The 15,283-nt window shown below is 60.0% G+C and overlaps 1 protein-coding gene across 1 annotated transcript in view; it reads right to left on the bottom strand.

Annotated features, from left to right (window-relative positions):
* The window catches only part of ITPR3 (inositol 1,4,5-trisphosphate receptor type 3), a gene marked incomplete at both ends in the record, with an annotated part of 55,394 nt that extends 40,398 nt beyond the window's left edge, over window positions 1-14,996 (bottom strand). Inside the window, 2 exons of the mRNA XM_080710404.1 lie at window positions 2,346-2,416; window positions 14,908-14,996. Coding sequence (XP_080566530.1) covers window positions 2,346-2,416; window positions 14,908-14,996 — 160 coding nt within the window. The remainder of the gene's footprint in view (window positions 1-2,345; window positions 2,417-14,907) is intronic.
* Between the last annotated feature and the right edge of the window lie 287 nt (window positions 14,997-15,283).

The following is a 15,283-nucleotide window of genomic DNA, read 5'->3' as shown; positions in this document are numbered from 1 at the left end:
AAAAATAAAACCGGCTGGGGATGTAGGTCAGAGGTAGAATGGCCATGGGTTTGATCCCAGCACCTAAAATAACGATGATCACAATAATTAAAGCAACAGTACTCTGGGCTCGGAGGACGCTCTGGTGGCCAGGAGGCAGTGCGGGGGGGGGGGGGGGGAGGCCGCCCCCTCCCCGGCCTCCCCGGCACCCACCTCCCACCAGTCAGAGGCGGCCCTGAAACACGCGTCCTGGGCCGGTGTGAGCGCTGAGCTCCTTAAGCCTTTGCAAGCGGGGGCTGCCAAGTCCTGCCACGCTGGGTCTCTGCTGGCCACAGCATGGGGAAAGAGAGGAACAGACACCGGGAAGGACCCGCGCCCGCCCTGGGCCCCCCCAGCCTGCAGCCAAGCCAAGCTCAGGAGGTGGGGCGGCAGGGGTGAGCGCACACCAGGGCGCCAGCAGCCGGGCAAGCCCCCTTGGCAGTGCCAAGTCTGGAAAGAATTCCCCGGATGGGACGTGCTGGGGCTTGGGGTGGCCTCGGAAGGGGGATGGAGCTTAAATCACACACAGAGCCAAGCAGGGGCTGATGGGGCTTGGGGGACCTCGCCAGCCCAGCCTGGGGACCCCCAGGTCAGCAGGTACAGGGGAAGCTGGCTGGGCGGTACCTGGGGGGGCGGGAGTCTGCAGCAACGGCTGAGTTTAGCCCAAGATGACAGGGCAGAACCTCTGGCAGGCCCGAGAAAAAGCCATCTTTTGATTGACTGAGAGACTGATTGATGGAGTGAGCCCAGGCCAATTTTTTAATTATTTTGAAATAGATTCTCACTAAGTTGCTGCGGCTGTCTTCAAGCCTGCAATGCCCCTGTGCAGGCCCTCGGGTACCAGGAGTACAGATGTGTGCCCCCATGCCCAGTGTGCCCAAATCTAAGGCCTCAACGTGGACCAGCCATGAGGCTGCAGAGAAACGCGGGCCTGTCCAGATAAGACCACAGGGGGCTCCGGGTGGTCTCTGTGCCCACGCCTGGCCTCAAAGGCCACGCCAGGCCTGGGAGGACAGAGGAGGAGACTGACGCTCCACCCCCAGCCTTGGCATGGCCCAGAGATGCTGGGGTAAGACCCGCTCACAGGCTTTGGGAAAATGGAGAGGAAGAGACGAGGGGTGTGGGAAGGAGCGTGGAGGAGGAAGGCAAGAAGTCAAAGAGGTGTTTGTTCTGCTAAGTGGCTTTTTTGTTGTCGAAAATTGGCCCAAACTCCGGCCACTGGAACCCTAGGGCCAAGGTCCCCGCCACGCCCACCTGTCACTGCACAGAGCTGACTGCACAGACCGCCCTCCCCTTTCAGCCCCAGCCCCCCTCTCGGCAGCCCCCCCCAACCCCCACCTTCTCTCTCTCTCTCTCTCCTCTTCAAAAGGAACTATGGAGCAGTAGCTGGGCCCACGCCTGTAACTCCAGTACTGGGGAGACTGAGACAGGAGGATTGCAGGGTTAAGGCCAGCCTCCACAACTTAGCAGGGCCCTCAGCAACTCAGAGAGAGACCCTGTCTCAGAAATATAAAATCCCCAGCCGGGTGTGTCGGCGCACGCTTTGTAATCCCAGTCCTTGGGAGGCTGAGACAGGAGGATCGCGCGTGAGGCTGCGGCCAGCCTCAGCTACTTACATAAAATACATGCAATTTCTTAGACTCAAGCTACGAAGAAAATAAAGCCGGCAAGGGAGCGGGGTCGGGCGCGACTCCATCCCGGGGTTCAGGAAAGGCCTCCTTGAGGCCCAAGCCGCCAGGGCTGTGTCTGGGAAGAACATTCCAGAAGGGAGGAGCAGCGGTGGGCAGCCGCAGAGGTGGGGTGGGCGGGTAACCCTAGGCCAGCAGGGCGGGCTGCAGGGGAGAGGAGAGCAGAGGGGCGGGGGCCGGGGCCGAGGCCACAATGGAAGCAGGAACAGAAGGCAGTCTGGGGCCCCTCTGCAGCTGGGAGGAGCCCCTCCATCTCTGACCGGGGCACATGCAGAGGCCCCCCAGGCTGCCCCGTCCTCCTAGCACCCCGCCCCCAAGAGAGCCGGGCGCAGGCAGCCCGGGTGGCAGCCAGCGAGGCCCTGCACGCTCCTGCCTGCCCACCACGCCCAGGACCGGCCTGTCGCCCAGCTCCAGGCTAATCATAACAATGACACGTTCCCCAGCCTGGCGCCACGGCAGCCTCCACCTCGGGAGGCCTGGGGAGGGCCTGGGGGCCCCACACGCCACGGGGAGCTGGGGGCGTGGCCCAGGTGGAAGGGAGGGGTGTGCCCAGCCAAGATGGCACAGTGCAGGCCCAGGGCTTCCACGGAGAGCGCTGTGCCCGGGCGCATCTGGGGCCCACGCAGAGCGGGGTCTCACCTCGGAACTTCTTAGGCGGGTTCTCCAGGTCTCCTGCAGCAGGCTCCACCACACAGCGGTCATCCACCAGCCTGCGGGCCGGGCAGTATTGGTCAGTGGAGAGAAGAGGCCAACCGCCCCCATCACCCACAAACCTGCCCCACGTCATCGCGGCCTCCTCTCGCCTGTCCCCTGGCACCACCGAAAACGGGCACGGTCTCTTGGGCTAGGAGCGGGGGGCCTCCAGGAAGAACAGGGACACCGCAGTTCACCCCAAGTCCTCCACTGAGCTGCCCTGCGGGGTCGGCCACTCTTCTGGGCTGCACCTCCCCTCCTGTCTTCTGTGAGCTGGCCTCACAGTTCCCTGGCTGCAGCCGTCCAAAACCTCCCCTTCATCCCAAGGCCTGGGCGCTGCCACCTCTGCGAGGCAGGCAGGAAGCCCTGTACCCGAGTCCAAGCCTCGCAGAGGGGCCTCCTTCCTTCCCCTTCCTCTCATGTCAAGGCTCCCTTGGCCCCTCCTCGTGGACCCCCCAAGTTCCCGCAGCACCTGGGCCTGGCCTTTGGTGATGGTGTTTTGTTATTTATTTATTTATTTTGCGGTTCTGGGGCTGGAACCCAGGAGCGTTCTGCCTCCGAGCTAACCCTCTTCCACTGGGCCCTCACACCCCGCCTGCTGGGAGGCACCAGGGGCTCTAGCTGCAAGATATGCACGCAGTGGACCTCTCCGGTCATGTCCACCACCGTCCCGGCCAGGATGTCAGTAGCCGCCTCCTCATGGGTCCCTGGGCTTCCCCTACCCTGTCCCCTACAGAGCAACACGGGTCCCTTAAAAGGCAAGACAGGAGCCGGTCGTGACGCACGCTTGTAATCCCAGGACTTGGGAGGCTGAGTCCGGGGGAATCACAGGTTCGAGGGCAGCCTCGGCAAGTAGTGAGACTCTCATCAACCTGGTGAGACCCTGTTTCAAAATAAAAATAAAAAATAGGGCTGGGGGTGTGTAGCTGAGAGGTAGGCCCTGGGGCTCAATCTCCAGTATCAATAAATAAATGAATAATAAATAAATCTGACATCCCTGTCTTAAAAAAAAAAAAAAAAAAGCCAGGTGTGGTGGCACACACTTATAATCCCAGTACTCGGGAGGCTGAGACAGGAGGATCGCAGGTTCGCGGCCAGCCTCAGCTACTTAGTGAGGTCCTCCACAACTTAGTGAGACCCTGTTCCAAAATAAAGAATAAAATACGGCTGGGTGTGTAGCTCAGTGATAAAGCCCTTGCCTGGCATGTTCAATCCCAGCACCTAAAAAAAAATTTAAAAATGCAAATCTAACCACACCAGCACTCTGCTCAGAACCTTCTAGAACTACCCATCTTAGAATAAAACCAAAGATGGCTCAAAAGACACTCACGGTCCTCCCCGTCCACCACTCTGACCTCTCCTCCCCTCTTCTTGGGCCACTCTGCTCCAGACTCCTCAAAATCCCAGGGGCTTGGGATGCCCTTTCCTCTGCAGGGCCCTCTGTCTCCAGACACCTCCCCTGCACGCCTCTGCTGAGATGCCCCGTTCCCATGGAGACGCTCCCTCTCCATCCCTTTAAAACCCTAGTTCTGCCGGGCGCGGTGGGCACACTTGTCATCCCCGCGCTTGGGAGGCGGAGACAGGAGGATCGCGCAGGTTCAAAGCCAGCCGCGCGCGCTGGCTTAGGAGACCCTGTTTCCAAATAAAATATAAAAAATAGGTGTCTGGGAGTGTAGCCCATAGGTAGAAGGGCTTCCAGGAACCCCAGAACCACCAAAAGAAAAAAATAAATAAACGCTAGTTCTAGGCAGGCTCAGTGGCACAGGTCTGTAATCCTAGTACTTGGGAGGCTGAGACAGGAGGAACACAGGTTGGAGGCCAGCCTCAGCAACTAAGACCCTGTTTCAAAATTTTTAAAATGTGTTTACTGTCCCTCACTCTGACTCATGGGATGTGAGTCCCACGAAGACAGGAACGTGTGTTGCTACCTCCTCGGGGGCTGGAGTTGTAGATCAGCGGTACAGCCCTTGCCTACCTTGAGACTCCTAGAGGCCATGGGTTCAATCCCCAGTACCACAAAAATAAAAATAAAATAAAATAAAAAACAAACTCATATATTGTGTTCCCTACTGCAGCCCCAGAGCCCAGACGGCAGGCTGGTGCACAGCGGCCCACGCGCAATCCATTTTTTACACGCGGAGAGAGTGGATTAATTTGCTTTACCAGCTATGGAGAGAAAGACAGGAGAAGCCAGGGGAAGATAAGACTCCCGCCTGCAGGAGCTTAAAACCTCACTAGGGTAAGACGCGCTCAGAGGACTAATGGTATCAGGACTGCGCCAGCTAGCGGAGCCACCGCGGGGTCCCGAGTTGGGGATGGGAGAGGTCAGAGCCTGGCCAGTCAGACAAGGTGTGAGCAGGCCCAGGGCCTTGAATTATGCACGGGGCTTCCTGTAAGACCCCAGTGGATCCCATCAGGCGCCTGGCAAAGCCCGCCGGAGGCCACGCGCACATTTTGGTGGGGGGAGGAGGGAAGGCCTTGACCAGGGCCTGGGCGCTGGGGCGCTGGAGCCGCCTGGCTGGGGCGGTCTGGGCAGCCCCTTCGTGGCCAGTGTGCAAGGTCTCCAGGAGGGGGAAGAGGAAGGAGAGGTCAGCCTCCCTCATAGAGGCTCCTATCCATGGAAACCCTCACAGCCAGGGCCCAGCAGCCCTCCCGGCGGGCGAGCCTGCAGCTGAGGGGCCGCCGGGCTGCAGGAGGGAGCCTGCTGACCAGCCATGGGGGCAAGGGCGGGACCCCGGGAGTGTGGGCCCCTCTGAGCTGCCGCCTGGCCACGCGGGGGTCTGTACCCAGCCCCAAGACCCTCTGGGGTGCCCCCTTGCCTGCCTCTTTCTATCCCACGCGTGGTGGTCTTAGCACAACCTCCCCACCCCCGCCTAGCTGTGGGCCAAGAAGAGCCACTCAAGGGGTGCTACAGGGAGGGTGCCCCAGGCGCCCCACCCCAGCCGCGCCCCCATTCCTCTCTGCTCTCTAGAACAGAGGCAGCCAGGAAGGTGCTCAGAGGCAGAAGCCCGCGGTAGATAAGCAGGAAGCCCTTATCAGATGGGAGCCCCGGACACCGCCAGGGGAGTTTTGATGGAGGGGAGCCTGGCTGGGCGAGGCGCTCAAGGCCGCCCTCGCTCCCAACACCCAGCCCAGCGAAACTCGCCGCCCCACGGCCGCCCAGCAAGGAGGACGCCGCGCCCACCGCCACCACCGGCCGCCACGCTGGGCCCTGGCCGGCTGCCCCGGCAGGCGACAAGGAGGGCACCTGGCACCTGTGTTTATTAAAATGGCCCCACACAGGTGCGCACTGGCGCCGGGCCCAGGTGGCCTGCGCTGCCCCGGTACCCCCTCCAGGCTGCGCTGGGCTCCTACAGAGTCCCCGGCCCAGGCGTGATCCTGGTCTAACAGCCAACAGCACCGTCAAGACCTCCTGAGAAACAGCCACCCTCTGGGTGCGGACACTGTAATTCTTTATTATTATTATTTATTTTGGTTTTGGGGACTGGGGATTGAGCCCAGGGACATTCTCCCTCCGAGCTACATCTCCAGTCCTATTTTATTTTTACCTGGAAACTGGGTCTTCCTAGGTCGAGTTTCACTACTTGGTGAGGTTAGCCTCGAACCTGCAATCCTCCTGTCTCAGCCTCCCAAGTACTAGGATTACAGGCGTGCGCCATCCGGCCTGGCTCAGACTCTTATAACTTCTAAATCCTTCCTTACACCCAGCATCTCATTTCATTCTTACGCAGCTGGTGGGATGGTGGCCCGCGCGCGCGCAGCCCATCTTTCTAGGAGCCAAGGGCAGTCCCCCTTGAGAGCCTTCCGCCCACCGGGAGCGGGGAGGCCCAGTGGTCATGGGGTTCGGCTGGGGAGGGCGTCCTGGCAGGGGCCTGTGAGCAGGACCATCCTGGATCAAGGGAGGGGAGCTTTGTGATTCCCACCAGAAGGGCGTGGAAGAGGATGCGGTCCCCAAGGCGCTGGTCTGAGGGTGAGGGGAAGGCAGCTGTATCCCAGGGCCTGGGTGGCCCTCTTCCAGCCAGGTGGACTTTGAGAGGCAGGTGGAGGCCACCGGGAAGGGCGGGCAGGGTGGTGCTGCCGGGGGAGGTTAGATAAGGAGGAGGAAGCGGGCGCTAGGACCCAGCTCAGAGATTCTAAACACTGCACCTACCAGCATGGCCGCCCAGGGGAAAGGAGGTCACAGAGAGGGCGGGTCCGGGGGATCCACAAAGCCCCCTCCCACATCAGCTGTGGAAAGACCCCGGGACCACCGGCCCGCTGGTAATCCCAGCATTCGGGAGGCCGCAAAGCCCCCTCCCACATCAGCTGTGGAAAGACCCCGGGACCACCGGCACGCTTGTCATCCCAGCATCCGGGAGGCTGAGACAGGAGGATCACGGTTCGCGGCCAGCCTCAGCTACTTAGGGAGGCCCTCTGCAACTCAGTGAGACCCTGTTTCAAAATAAAGAATAAAAAATCGGACTGGAGGTGTAGCTCAGAGGTAGAATGCCCCTGGGCTCCATCCTCAAAAAGAGCCGCCTCTAAGCACAGGCTCAAGGCGGGGCGGACTGCGGCAAGACTTGGGGTCCCCGCAGTGCCGCCGGGTGCAGGGGTCACAGCTGTAAGGACGAAGGAGACGAGAGGACGCGTGGTGGCGCATGCTTGGAGAGAGAGAGAGAGAGAGAGAGAGAGAGAGAGAGAGAGAGAGAGAGGGAGAGGGAGTGCGCGCGCGATGACGCAGGAGACACAAGGGAAGGTTGAAGACGTGGCCACAGGCCGCCCTTCCTGCCTGGCCCACCTGGTCTCCATCACCCAAAACTGGACACTCAGGCCCCGCCCCACTTAGCTGGGGACCCGAGACTGGTAGGAGGCTCCAGCAAGCCGGGGCCGGCGCCAGGCCCCACAGAGCCCTCTGGGAGCAGAGCAGCGAAGCGGCCTGACAGAGGCACCGGGTTAGATGAATGGAGGCCCGAGGCTGAGGCAGGAGGATCGCAGGTTCGAGACTAGTCTCCGCAACTTAGCAAGACCCTGGGTCAAAATAAAATTAAAAATAGGGCTGGGGGTATAACTCAGAGTAGAATACCCCGAGGCTCAATCTCCAGTATGATAAATAAATAAACAACCTTCGATCCTGGCACCTCAGCCTCCCGAGCTGCTGGGATCACAGGTGTGCAGCACCACACAGGCTTTTCATTCCCCCCCCCCCTAAGGAAAGTATACTCAAGTATTTAGGGGTGAAAAAAGTAATGTATGTAATTTACTATAAAATACCTTGGCAAAATTTGGCACAAATACGGGGGATTGGAGGCCATTGCTAAGTCCAGATGGTAGGTGAACAGGTGTTCTGGAAGGTTCTCTGCCCTCTTCCTGAATCAGGTTCAGGCCTGCGCTGGTGGCCAGGGACAAAGGGACAGGAGAAGGCCAGAGCCACCGACTGCAAGGGGCCTGCAAAGCCCAACCACAGCCATCACCAGCTCCGTCACCTTCTCTGAGACACGGTCCAGTGTCTCCGGCCCTGGTCTTCCCGCAGGCCAGAGCAGGGCGGCCGCCAGCCAGCAGCAACCAGGGAAGGGATTTGCTAGTCAAATATGCACAGGTGCCTGCCTGGGGCACCTGCAGCTGCCCCCGGCTGAGATTTGTGTGTGCTCCCTCTGGCTCTGCCCACCTGCCGGCCTAAACCCACACTGTGCGCCCTGACCGCCCCACCCTAGCCCGCAGGACCCTCCGATCCCAGCGCTGCTGTTCAGGTGGCGAGGGCCCCGCCTCGGGTCTGCTCCCACCCTTTCTTCTTTCGGAGCTACACCCCCAGCCCTATTTTTCCTTTTGGTTTGGTTTGGGTTTGGTGCTGTGACACGGGGATTGACCCCAGAGGCCTTCTGCCTCTTAGCTACACCCTCAGCACAGTTTTATTCCTTACTTGGAAACAAGGTCTCGCCAAGTTGCTGAATTGCCAAGGCTGGCTTCAAACCTGCGATCCTCCCGTCTCAGCCTCCCAAGTAGTGGGATTAGAGGCGTGCGCCACCATGCCCGGCCCTATTCTTTATTTTGAAACAGGGTCTCACTGAATTGTGAAAGGCCTCACCAGGTAGCTGAGGCTGGCCTCAAACCTGCGATCCTCCTGTCCCCGCCTCCCAAGCACTGGGGTGACAAGTGTGTGCCACACGCCCGGCTTAACCCCAGGGGGCCCCGAGGCAGGTTCCACTGCTGGGTACCACTGGCACCGGCCTGACACAGTCAGAGGGCTCAGCGCTCACATTCAGAGAGCCCAGATGACTCGGCAGGGCCTCCCAGACTCCTCTCCTCGTCCAGGGAGACGCCCCGGCTCCACGCGGGGTGCAGTCTAGAGCGGGCTGGAGCTGGACATGCAGAGGCTGCAGAGGCTCCCGGTCATCGAAACCCTGAAACCTCCCCCCAGCTGAGAGCAGAAAACTAGTGTGACCCCACCCGCAAACCCAGCCTTCTCCCCACCCCCAGCCCAAGCCACCGCCCCGTGGGCCAAGCCAGGGAGGGGACCCAGGGTCAGGAATGTGGGGCAGGGCAGAGTGTGGGCAGGGTTCTCTGAGGCTGAGGCGCTGGATACTGCCTCTGAGAGTCCAAGGCTGGGGGTGGGCTCCTGGCCTCTGCGGACCCCCACAGCCTCACCTCCCGGTGCCACCCGAATACCAACCAATGAACAAGCATCACACCATGGGGGAGGGGGGGCTGCGCATTGTAAAAATGGCGTGTTGGCATGGGAAGACAGATCGCTGCCTCCAAAAAGGGGCAGGATACTAAGCCATCTGTGCAGCTGGATATATATTTGCAAATGTTTATTTGTGTGCATTATAGGGCTAGAAGGTCTATACAGGGTGTTAACATAAGTCGCAGTGGTACTACAGACAGTTTTTATTTGTGTCTTGGAAGTTTTCCCCATGAACATAATTTTTTTCTTTCTTTTTCCTTCCTTCCCCCTCATTTTCAGTACTGAGGACTGAACTATACCCCTGACCCTCTTTTATTTTATTTTTTTATCTTGAAACAGTCTTGATAAGTTGCCAAGGGTCTTGCTAAATTGCTGGAGCTGGCCTTGAATCTGCGATCCTCTTGTCTCAGCCTCCCAGGTACGGGGATTACAGGTGTGTGCCACCGTGCCCAGCCATAAATTATTTCATAATCGGGGGGGGGGGGGGACTCCCATTTTCAAAAAAGGAGTTTCACAGATCGGGCCGAGGCCAAGCCCTTACCTCCAGCTATAGAACAGAAGTCTAACATCATGTTCCAGTGAAGTCGCAATTAAATGAAGGCCAAGGCAGGTCTGAGATCCGCCTGGGGAATGCGGTCAGTCTGGGAGGGGCTGCCCCTCCTCCTGCAATTACATGTGTCTCTGAGACTAAAATCTAGCAGGCCCCGACGAACCATCTTGCCCAGCTCCTCGGCACCCAGAAAGAGACCCGCTGCCACTTGGTCTCTGTACCTACTCACTCTCCAGGGCCTAAGACAAGCCTGGCACACAGTAGGCACTCAATATGCGTTTGCTGAGTGGTTGCATGGAGCCTGATGAGGTAGAGATGGTCGTCTGGGTTCAGGGGCAGGCAGACCCAGCAGGAAGGCTTCTTCACAACCCCAGAGCCCTGAAAGGGTGGGCTCCGCAGCCAGAAACTTTTAAAGCATCTAATGCCAGACCCCACCCCTAGAATCGCGCACGCGCATACACTCAGGCAGGCGTGGGGCTTGGGAGCTGAATTTCTTTTGAAAGATCCTGCAGGAGGTTCTCTGCTACCCTAGGAGAGAGCAGCATGCAGGCAGGGACCTTCAAACACTCAGCACACCTGCAGCCCCAACATCTGGGAGGATGAGACAGAAGGATTGCGGGTTTTAAAGTCAGCCTCCGAAACTTAGGGAGGCCCTTGGCAATTTAGTGGAACCCTGTTTCAAAATAAAAAATAAAGAGCCAGGCACTGTGGCACACACTTGCAATCCTAGCATTCGGGAGGCTGAGAGAGAAGAATCGCGGTTCTCTGACAGCCTCAGCTATTTAGTGAGGCTCTCTGCACCTCAGTGAGAACCAGTTTCAAAACAAAGAATAAAAAACAGGGAGCCGGGCGTGCTGGCGCACACTTGTAATCCCAGCATTCGGGAGGATCGCGGTTCGTGCACAGCCTCAGCTACTTAGTGAGGCCCTCTGCAACTTGGTGAGACCCTGTTTCAAAAAATAAAGCCCTATTAAAATATAGGGCTGGGAGTATGGCTCAGAGGTAGAATGCCCCTGGGTTCCATCCCCAGTACCGCAAAAATAAAATAAAATACACACACACATTGCAGCTAGCTAGTGATGGAACAGCAGACAGATACGCTTCCTGCGAGCCACGCTCCTGAGGCTCCTGACCCGAGGATCCTGGACCCTGGGACCTGGAGTTCTCCCCATTTACCCCCACACTTCCCGCCCGGTCCTGGCTCCCAGCACCTACTCTCCCAGGGAGCAGGTCAGGCTGGAAGGGGGCAGAGAGCCCCTGCGGGGAGGCGGGGAGCCCCCACTCCTGATCACCACGACACCCTGAGAACAGCAGAAGCTTCTTGACAAACACGGGGAGCCCGCCATCAGGACCAGGTTCACCCGCATTCCCACTCCCTCCCTCTGGGTGTAGGCACTCCAGGGGACCGCACAGGAGATGGTGATGGACCCACCCTGTATTCCTGTGGCCGGTCCTCCCAGACACTGGCTGGCCTGCGGCCACAGCCAACCTCCACCTCTCGCTGGCCCTGATCGGGCGCTGTGGGCTGCCTAGGCTTCCACCTGGGTGAGGGCCTAGGCAGGGCCCTGACCACGCTTCCCTGCCAAGAACAGGTGTAGGCCTGCTCTCCCCGCTCCAGGATTCCAGACCCCTCCCGTCCCGTGACCCAGTTATCCAGGGGTGCTCGTTGGTCACCCCACTTTCCTCTGAAGCCCTCTGGCCCGAATCTAAAAGCTGCCCCAGCCCCCCTGCTCCACCAAAGCCCCCTACCCACATCCCCACTGACCTGGCCCTGCACCCACCAAGGCTGGCCCTGTCCCCAACAAATTCATTTCCCTTGGATACCAGGCACTGGGCAATTTGCAAGCCCAGGATTTCCATCACTGGTGTCCAGGGTTTAAGACTGAGAAGACCAACAGCCCAGGAAAGGCAGCAGGGATCAGAGTTAAGAATGGAGACAGACCCGGGTGCTCTTGGGAGGCTGAGACAGGAGGATGGCGCAGGTTCCAAGCCAGCCTCGGCTACTTAGTGAGGCTCTCAGCAACTTAGTGAGACCCTGTTTCTAATAAAATATAAAATAGGTCCGGGAGTATAGCCCGGAGGTAGAAAGCCTCTGGGTTCCACCCCCAGAACCACCAAAAAAAAAAAAAAAAAAAAAACAGAACGGAGTCAGCAAGATTCTGGGTTGGAAGGCGAGGGAACACTCAGACACTTCTCCCACTGGGCCCACCAGGCCTCTGGGGATCTTAACAAAATGTAGGTTTGAGCCAGGCTTGTAATCCCGGCACTTGGGAGGCTGAGACAGGAGACTGCTCAGGTTCGAAGCCAGCCTCAGCCCTCTGCAACTCAGTGAGACCCTGTTTCAAAATAAAAATAAAAAATAGGGCTGAGGGTGTCGCTCAGAGGTAGAATGCTCCTGGGTTCCATCCCCCGATACACACACACACACACGCGCGCGCGCGCACACACACACGCACACGCACAAATGTAGATTTGAAGGGTTTTTTTGTTTTAGTTTGGTTTTGCCAGTAAAGTACTGGAATTGAGCCTGGGGCCATTCTACCTCTGAGCTACATCCCCATCCCTATTTTTAACTCTGGGGGGGGGGTACTGGGGGTAGAACCCAGGGGTTTATCTACCTCCGGGCTCTACTCCCAGTCATTATTTTACACTTTATTTGAGAACAGGGTCTCGCTAAGTTGCTGAGGGCCTGGCTCAGCAGCTGAGGCTGGCTGTGAGCCTGCGACCCTCCTGCCTCGGCCTCCCAGGCGCGGTGACAGCCTGCGCCACCCACCACGCCCGGCCTGGGTTTTGGTTAAAATGCAGAGCTGGGCCTGGGCATGGGCTCTGAGCGTCTCTCCCCACCGAGCGTGCCAGTGATGCCAACGCTGCAGGTCGGAGGCGACACTGGGTGTGGATGACTAGAACCCTCCCGTCACCCCTGTGACCCCAAGTCCCAGGGTGGGAAGGCGCTCAGCTCCCTCCTTCAGCCACCGGGTTCCTAGAGCCCAGTACAGTGTCTGCCCCAGTGACTCCTGTGATTAATTAATTGCTCGGGATCCGATGGCCCCACAGGGAAGCCTCAGAGGTGAGACCCTGTTAACACAGGAGAGCAGTTTGTACAGACAGTAGAAAGCGCAGCAGAGCCCGGCCTGGTGGCTCACTTGAAATGCCAGAACTTGGGAGGCTGAGACAGGAGGATCACAGGTTCGAGGACAGCCTCTGAAAGTAGTGAGACTCAGCAACCTAATGAGACTCTGTTTCAGAAAAAATTAAATAGGGCTCGAGGTGTAGCCTGGAGGTAGAAAGTCCCTGGGTTCAATCCCCACTACCGGAGGAGGAGGAGGAGGAGGAGGAGGAGGAGGAGGAGGAGGGGAGGAAGGAAGCACGCAGAGCACGGAGGCAAGGGGTTAGTTCTGCCCTGGGAGGGGAGAGGCCACTCCGCACCGGGCCTCAGAGGGCGGGACAGATTACCTAGGAGCAGGGACAAAGGCAAGGCTGTGGACAGGCTCCAGGAGCTGCGCCCAGAGCTCCAGGGGTGCAGGGACCCACAAGACCCGCCACGGAGCCGGGCTGCACACTGAGGCTGGGAGTGGGGTCTGCAGGGGGAGGGTCCCTGCGGGAGAGGGCTCTCAGGGGTCGTGGCTCTCAGGGGTCGTGGCTCTCAGGGGTCGAGGCTCTCAGGGGTCACGGCTCTCAGAGGTCACGGCTCTCAGGGGTCGTGGCTCTCAGGGGTCGAGGCTCTCAGGGGTCACGGCTCTCAGAGGTCACGGCTCTCAGGGGTCGTGGCTCTCAGGGGTCGTGGCTCTCAGGGGTCGAGGCTCTCAGGGGTCACGGCTCTCAGGGGTCACGGCTCTCAGGGGTCGTGGCTCTCAGGGGTCACGGCGTGCTACCTTGGGACAGGGTAAATTGAGGAAGCAATGCCTGGGGCAGGAAGGGCCAAGGGAGGAGGAAGTTACTTCAGGGACCAATACAGGGCATCCCAGCTGAGGGAATAGGTTGGCCTGAAGGAGAGAAAGGGGAAATGAGAGGTTTTCCTCGGCTGTTAGACCTCCTAGGCCAGGAGCCGTGGCACTTGCCAATCCCAGATTCCTGGCAGGCTGAGGCAGGAGGAAGACTTGAACCCACAGACCCAAAACCAGCCTGGAGCTCCTGTCTCAGAATAAAATAAAAAGGGCTAGGCTATAGCTCTGTGGTAAAGCACGGGCCCAGCAAACATGAAGCCCTGGGTTCAATCCTCAATCAGTACTGAAAGAAAAAGTAAAAAACTTCAAGGTACTTAAAATATACCTACTGTCTGCACAGCCTAAGCTAGGCACTAAGCCACAGAGAAAGTGAATTTGCAAAGGTCCCTACAGCCCTTCTTGAGATACCGGGAAGGGGCCTCCACGTCAGCCTCCACTTTCTCCCAGGACCTCCACACTCTTTTCCTCCCTCGGCATCATCTCAGGTGATGGCTGTGGGCCTACTATGTGTGGGTCTTGGCCTCGCACAGCCAGGGCCTAGCAACTGCTCTCTGGGGAAGCCTGCACAGAACATGGCCCCCGTGTGGCTCCACCCCTGTTCTTGGGTCACTGAGCAGGAGAAATCAGGTTTCTGGAGAGCAGGTGGGATTCCTAAGCCACCCAGGAGAGCGAAAGGTCAGCGAAAAGGGCGCTGTGGGCTGGCAGAGCTGGCCGGCACTCATCCCCTTGCCAACACCCTGGGAGAGACCATGGGAGACCCCCAAGCCTGGAGAGGAGGCACACGTGATTGGCTGGCGTCCAGCCCCCAGACTGAGAACAGGAGAAACAGCAGCGCTGAGGAGGGGCAGGAACCACCTGGCCCCCGAGCATCAGCACCAGAACCAGCTGCCGGGAGGCACCGGCCTGGCACTCTCCGCCCTGCCCGGCTGCAGGCCTGCTCTTCTCGGTTCCCTGTCTGTCCGGCAGGCCCTGGGGGGTGGCTTCCACAATTAATTAATGTTTATAAAGTGCTCTAGAGAACCTGGACCCGGGACCCAGGGGCGCCAGAGGAGCCGCACAGGAAATTGACCGGGGAGGGGGGGCAGCGGCCGGGACCTGGCCGCCGGAGGAAGGGCTGGGGAGGCTCCTGCAGGGGGGCGGGCCTGGGCGCCGCGGGGGTGCGACCCTCGGGGGGCGGCGGGCTAGGCCGGGCTGGGGCTCGGGCCAGGGCCCCCCCAAGCCGGGCCCGCACCCCAGGCCGGCGCCCTCCGAGCTCGCCCGGCGCCCACCGGCCGCGGGCACCTGCGCGGCCCTGACCCCCGCCCTTCTGACCCCCGCCCGCCGGGCTCCGTCGGGAGCGGGGCGCGCACTCACCCCAAGGTGCTGATGAAGCCGCTGACCGAGCCCTCGGCGTACAGGGAGACGATGTCCCCGATGTGCAGGAAGCTGGACATCTCGCTCATGGCGGGGGCCGGGCGCCCACCTGGCGCGGCCGGGGTCGCGAGGGGCTGCGGTCAGCGCCGCCCGGCCCGCTACCTGCGCCGAGCAGGAAGTCTGGGCGCCAGCGCCATGCAAATGCGCCGGGAGGCGGGACGCCAGCCCGCCCCGCCCGCCGCCTCCCGGACGCCCGGCCCGACCCGGCCCAGGTCGCGGGGACCCCAGGCCAGAGCAGGGCCGCCCGGACCCCGACGCCGGGGACGCCCGGACCCCAGGCCCCGGGGCCGCCCGGACCCCCGACGCCGGGGCCGCC

Source organism: Muscardinus avellanarius (assembly GCF_963383645.1).
Source record: "Muscardinus avellanarius genome assembly, chromosome: 14".
NCBI lineage: Eukaryota > Metazoa > Chordata > Mammalia > Rodentia > Gliridae > Muscardinus > Muscardinus avellanarius.
This window is presented reverse-complemented; position numbering and strand designations above follow the sequence as displayed.